Source organism: Candoia aspera, chromosome 5, assembly GCF_035149785.1.
Source record: "Candoia aspera isolate rCanAsp1 chromosome 5, rCanAsp1.hap2, whole genome shotgun sequence".
Lineage (NCBI taxonomy): Eukaryota > Metazoa > Chordata > Lepidosauria > Squamata > Boidae > Candoia > Candoia aspera.
Window position 1 is genome coordinate 11,456,694 of NC_086157.1, and position 6,871 is coordinate 11,463,564.

General features: G+C 47.6%; 1 protein-coding gene across 1 annotated transcript in view; it reads right to left on the bottom strand.

Annotated features, from left to right (window-relative positions):
- CTBP1 (C-terminal binding protein 1) overlaps window positions 1-5,589 on the bottom strand; it is a 58,039-nt gene extending 52,450 nt beyond the window's left edge. Inside the window, exon 1 of the mRNA XM_063304589.1 lies at window positions 5,436-5,589. Coding sequence (XP_063160659.1) covers window positions 5,436-5,475 — 40 coding nt within the window. The 5' untranslated portion in view covers window positions 5,476-5,589. The remainder of the gene's footprint in view (window positions 1-5,435) is intronic.
- Window positions 5,590-6,871: the final 1,282 nt, after the last annotated feature.

The window sequence follows — 6,871 nt, forward strand, 5'->3', positions numbered from 1 at the left end:
CGTTTATAGTCTGTATTTTCAAGGTTCAAATCAGTTTATGATAAAGTACTGTATTCATTGAATAAAAACCTGAAGAACTACAAGGATCAGCGGCAATCAATGTGTTCAGCTCAGCTAACAGTTCTTAAATCAGACAAATACCTTGCAACCGTTCACAACAGTCAAGATAGGAAATGCCACATCTCTGTTTGTCACTTCCACAGCCCTGCTCCCATCAGCCAAGAATGTAATACTGATAAAAGTTATGGAGCATGATCTGATTTGAAAAATCCAGTGGTACAGTGGCTGATATGGATAGAAGTGGTCTCCAAATAATGCAGAGTCATGGAAAACCATGATGGGAAAGTTGTGCTTATCACCGTATACTCTGAAGGTTATAATCTATAACCTTGGATGAGAAGGTATAGAAGGATGAGAAGCTCAGAAGTCCAGTGAGAAGTGGCTCAAGTGATGTAACACATGCCAGAAATGCTCTGAGATTCCAGCGGAGAGTTCAAGGGCAGTTCCATACTGTCAAGCAAGTACAAAAACATCTGTCTGCTCATCGGGATCAGGACTACTGTATATGGGACGGAAAAATCCAGATGAGCATTAGAAAACTCTGGCTCTTTGCTGTCATCTATTTCAGCTGGCTGTTCAGTTTGATGCTCTGGATTTTTACAGCCTGTACATGATAGCCCTAATCAAGATTGCCTTTATCCAAGCAGCAGCTGGGCTTACCAAATAATTGCACTATTGGAAACTAAAGCAATGTCTATTGGGTTCACACGCTGTGCTGACCTATGGCTTGTTCAACTGGCTGATTAAATAAACAGAAGTTGACAAGCTTCAACATACACAGCCATAAACTCTGATTATAAATCACAATGACCAGGTTCACTTAATATACGAAACCAAACAAAGTGCATTAAAGCTTAATTTACTGCATAAAACCAAGTGTAGGTCCAATTCCTATTCACTTTAGGAGGCAGTTCATTCTTCTGCCACTGAAAAGCCTGCTCACTCAGGCCCTGGCCTAAAAAATTGAAGTTATCCTGAAATTAATACCAGCCAATTCACAGAAAAAGACCTCAGTAAGAATAATGCCACACAGACCTCTGAAAAATGCCTTGCAAGAAGGTGAAATACATGAAGAAAGCTGGCATGACTCATCTGTTATATGTGGTTACTGGTTTGAAAATAAACCAGGCATTAACCCTTGAGACATCAAACTTTAAGAAAGAAAACAATTCTCAGAATAACTAGGTGATGGCTTGTCATCTGTGCCAAACCTTGTCTTCTAGGATTCAGGTCACCACCTTGGCAAACAGTCTGCAAACAGGCAGGAAACTTTTGAAGCTCTTGAAAAAGTTTATTTCAAGGCTCATGTGCTTCAGTCCAACCCTGAATCTCCATAAATATAAACGACAGATGACTTCCTGTTGTGTTGTTTCTAGCGAAACTGCAGATTGGATATGGACCCACAGAAATGAGTCACAGCATATATAATACAAGCTCTTACCGCCCCAGGCTATCTTTGCTTCTGCTAGCGTGGGTCAATCGGGTGGAAAGAATGGATGTTGTTTTTTGTCTTAATGCTATAGCCCCAGGATCTGAATACAGAGCTTTCCGTTTTAGCCAGAAGAAAACCAGGTACCAACAAAAGACAACCCTGTAAGGGTTTCTTTGTTGGGACAATGTCTTTCTGTAGTAGACCACCAGCTGAATATCCTACTAAAAATCAACTGGTTAAATAATCTCAACTTTGCATGTATGAATTTCAGGCTGTTCCTCTCCTCTCAACCCTACTGCAGCCCGTGTGCACCGCTTACTACTTTGCCATTAAATAAATCTTGGCAGAACTTGAAGAGGCTTCAGATTTTTGACCGCAGAGCTCTTTCCGCTGCCAACTGCTGCAAGATTCTGCAGTCCAAAAATGCCACAAGTCCAGGGAATTCAGAATTGTCAGAACTCCCAGCCGTAAAGCAACAGTCATAAAATAACGTTAGCTCCATCTCAGGTTATCCAGCACCTGCTGTAAATATTGTCCCACAACCGCAATTATCTAAGAAGCCTAGGGTTTAATGCGCATATATATTTACTGTAGATGCTCAAACAGCTCCATGGACTTTTGAGTTACTATTCCCATTCCAGATTTCTCCAGAAACTCCAAGGGACCTGCCAGGTTCCAAAATAATTCACTGCTTCAGGAAACCACACAATCCCAGAATATACATTTGGTGGACCCATTTTGTTAGCTGTTTAACACAGCCCCGATCCACTGAGAACAACCGTCAAAAGAGTTGTGCTTCTGCTTAATATATTGACCATAGTTGGCTACTTGCAGCAAACCATTATAGTTGGACAGAAGTTGGCAATCCATCTTTGTCCTATGCGAGTTCTTTCAATATCAGCTCCAGAATTCCTGGCTCTTTTCTCGTGGCCATTTCAGGCCTAGCCATAGCTCCATAATATCTGAGCAAGTGCTCTAACCTCATGTTAACAGCCCCTGTGACTGCACAAGGCAAAGAATCCTGGAAATAGGAGGTGTGTCAGCTGTCAAACAGCTGGTCTCCCCTGTAACTCTGAAACCTTTCTTGAGAAGCCTCTGAAGAGTTTCAAAGCCACTGTCCTACTTAATCAACAGTCAAATAATGTTGATAAACACTGACAAACTAAACAAATACTGATAAACTAAAGTGACCATCATGGTCTTCCCAAATGTACCTTTACAATATTTGGTCCCAAGAACTGCTCAATTTCTTCCTGCGATTTGCTTTAGAAACTCTACCTGGATTTTCTTGCCGTAAAGTTGTAAATACCAGCACAGCCTCTGAAATTATATACCCAAAGAAAAGCATCCCTGGGCTACATTCAGACTGCAATGTTTTCTGTCTTACTTGGGAGGAAGCCACTGGCCTTAATGGGACTGCCTTCCAAATAGAGATGCAAAGGATGGTGCTGTGAATCTTTCTTACTCATCCAACCACAGCTAAATTCAACAAACAACTAAGAAATCTCTTTCAATCAGCACGAGACTCTTTTGGACATGAACTATTTGGTTAGAACAATTATTCCAATATTCTCCACCCCCTTAATTCACATCATGGGGGTATTTCCTGTGATCTGAAAGATACACATCATGCATGGAATTGGCTACAGGGAAATTCACTGTAATTGAAAATATCACCTCACAAGTCTGGAGATCTCCATACCCCTTATACCACAAGGGTGTTTGCAGCAGATGGAAAGAACTGATAGAACAACTACCTTGTTTGTTTCATTAAACAAGATGGGGAAATGAAACATGATTTCACCATTGTGTTCTTTGTTCTATCTAACCTATCTTTCTATTATTGCCACCTTTTTTTACTTTATTACTACAGTACTTATTTTTACCCCATATAAATTCTCCTATTCTCATATCTTGACCATTCTAAACTGATTTACCCAGCACTCCGCTAACAGGTGCAAGTGACATGCATGGAAAGGGATGTGTATTTTGTACTTGAACATACTAATCTATAATAAACATAATCCTTTTGGGGGGGGAACTTGTGGGGTTTAAAATACCAGCAAACCACAACTATAATTTGAAACTATATTGATGTGCCACTTTAAATAATATACCCAACCGGTATGATTTTTAATGGTAATAAATTCCTGTTATAATAAGCAAGAATATCTATGGAATTCTTTGCTAATAATTTCAGGAATTCTTGAGGCACTTCAGTGTCATATTTACCAATCTGTATTTGCTAAAAATTGAACCTTAATAGCATTTGCAATGTATTAATGGCCTCTACACAGGAATAACTTTAGGTCTACAAACCATATCACACGTAAAAAACATTCATGAAACACTACTTAATAACAAAGCAAAGCTCTCCAAGGTTAGCAAGTAAAAAGTAGCACATTAGGTTATGTGTTAGGAAGATCTTCCAAACAAATCATATGAAAAATTTCCAGGAATGAAGTAGTAACAACTGGATTTTTTTTTTTTTGCATTAGATATTTATCGCTGATGTCATACAATTTAGCCACAAATATTACCATCTTGAATCTTATTAAAAATGAAACCACATCATCCTCTCTAAGCAGAAAATATCTGTGCTGGGAAATCACTAAAGCAATCTGCTTTTCAATGAATAAATACCAGAAAGCCACAGAAATTGTCTGTATTTTGCAAAGCACTGTAAAATGACTAAAATAAAGTGCAAATGTTCACTACCACCTAAGGCCTATTTCGTACAGTTCTAAAAACCAAGCAGATTAACAATGCTCCAAAGATTTTCACAGCTCAGCCACATCTGTCTCAGATTAATTAATCCATCAGAAAATATTTGACATAATTCTGTTTTGCAGAGCCAGCGATCAAAACCCGTGCAGTATTTTTTAAGGAAACTTTCCTTGCTAACACTGGCCTGGAGCTGACAGTTCAGACGAGCTACTGCCAGCAGAATTAGATTCCCTTTAGCTGGTGCGGCTTCCTCTAAACCGCCTGAAGTCTGGCGCATTCCCACCGCCGTCTAAATGCCCATCAATTACGCCTTAGCACCTTTTCTTTCCTGCTCGCTGACTTTACGATCCCAGAACAAAACACGGGCCTTCCTGATTACAAGTCCCATAAACCACGACAGGGCAGAAAGAACGAAAGAAAGGAAGGAAGAAAGAAGGGTTCGAGCCCAACTTCACCCACCCGGCTGCAGAGCCGAGCCAAGCCAGGATCCCATAAAGCGGGCACCGCCAGCGGGGCGGGGGAGGGAAGGAGCCCGGCCTTTCCTAGGGCTTCAGAGCCAGATGAAATCCAAGACCGACGGGGGGGGGGGTCTCCATCTTGGAAGGGCGGCGGAGGCTTTGCTGGTCGGGGAGTCAATTTGAGGCTCTTCCCCTCCACGCCCCATTCCAGGGCCGGGAGAGGAGGGGAGGCCTCCAGCGCCCCCTCCCCCAGAAGGGCCAGGCTGCCCCCCCGTGTCCTCCGCTATCGGGGGATCCCAGCGGAAGGCGGCTCCCAGCCCAGGCGCCCCTCGCCCGCTTCTCCCGAGCTCGGCGGGGAGCGCACCCCCTCGCCGCTCAGCGTCGGCCGCAGCCGGCGATGCGACCCCAGGCGGAGGCCCGGCCCGGCCCCCGGAAAGAGGCCCGCGGCCTCCTTCTCGCCCCGCCGCCCGCCGCGGCGCGCTCCCCGCCCCGGAGCCAGCCTGCAGCTGCCGGAGCCGGGCAGAAAACGCGGGCGGAGCGCTGGGCGGGCGGGCGGCCTGCCCGCCGCGCGGAGCCCCCCGACCAGCCCCTGCCCCGCCCGGGGCAGAGGGCGCCCGGCCGGCGCGCGGGGCGAGGGACCACAAAGGCGGCGGCGGCGGCGGCGGCAGGCGGGACTGCGCGAGGGCGCCCAGCCGGCGGCAACAATGTATCCCGCGCAGGAAGCCGGGCGGGCGAGCGGGGCCGGGCGCGATGCTTACCCAGCGGCAAGGCCTTGTTGAGCAAGTGGGAGCTGCCCATTGAAACGCGCGTCAGGGGCAGAGCTCCGGCGGGGTCCTGGGCGCGAGGCGAAGCATATGGCGGCCCGTCGGTCCCCCCTCCAGCCGCACCGACACTTCGCCCGGGGAGGGGGAGGAGGGGGAGGCGCCCAGCCCCGGGACGGCGGGAGGGGCCGGCAGGCGGGGCGCCAGCCTGCCAGCTCAATCTCCCGTTTGCTGCCAGGCAGCGGCCGAGAAAGGCGGGCGGGCGGGCGAGCAGGGAGGCAGCGAGGGCGGGCGCGGCGGGGCGGGGGCAGCCGCAGTCTTACCCGTGGGACCCTCAAGCCTGGCGAAGCCGCCCAGCGCGGCCTGATGCTCCTCCAGCGCGGCGCTGCAGCTCGGGCGCCACTTCCGCCACCCGCTGGGCGGCCGCGCGGGGCCCGGTCCGACGAGGCGGGGCGCTCGGGCAGGGCGGCCGGGGCCGCTTTTGCTGGGGTCCCTCGCCGATCCGGGCCGCTCCTCTGTCGCCGGCGGGGCGGCGGGGTCTGCAAACACGGGTCAGGACCACACTGAGGTTAGACTGAGGCCATCGTCACGGCTTTGTACAAGTTTGGGAAGTTCAAGGAAAAACAAAGTTAGGGAGCCTTATTATAAAGGGGCGACATTCGTTCAGGTAACGGAGAGTGGATCATTCATAAAGGCCTGTAGGTGCATTTATTTATTTCTCAAATTTGTCACCGCCCATCTCCTCCGACCGGAGGGACTCTGGGCGGTTTACAACACAGAATAAATATACGATAAAAACTCAAATAAAAACACAGAAGCATTTATCTTCTCTCCCTTTGAGCTTCTCTCTCTTCCTGCAACGTTACCTAAAAGAACTGTTCGTGACCCTTTTTCCAAGGGGGGGGGAAAGCATTATGAATACACAAGTGTAAATTGCCGGTTAACAGCTTTCCACACTGAAGTTGCCCATTCAGAAGTCTCAAACTGCAGCCTTGATCTCAGAAAGGAATCACTTCCCGGACCAGCGTTTCTCAACGGCGTCAACTTTAAGTTGTGTGGACTTCAACTCTCAGAATTCCCCGGCCAGCATTGCTGGCTGGGGAATTCTGGGAGTTGAAGTCCAGAGGTCTCAAAGTTGCTGAGACTGAGAAACACTCCCTAAGACACTAAGTCAGGCTTTAGAATCTACCTTTGGGATTCAAGTTCTCCAAATCTCCCAAAAATCAAATTGTTCCAAGGCAGAAAGGCTGACTTGGCCTATCTTATCTCTGCCTTATCTGAATTCAATCAGACTGCGGTAGAGAAGGAACAACTTTATCAGATGATTTTTCATCTTTGTTGTCTCCCCCTCTGGTTCCCACTAGCATTGCTCCTGCCATTATCTCAGCCAATCTTTCCTCCAGCCTGGTGAGCTCCAAATCTGTTTGGCTACC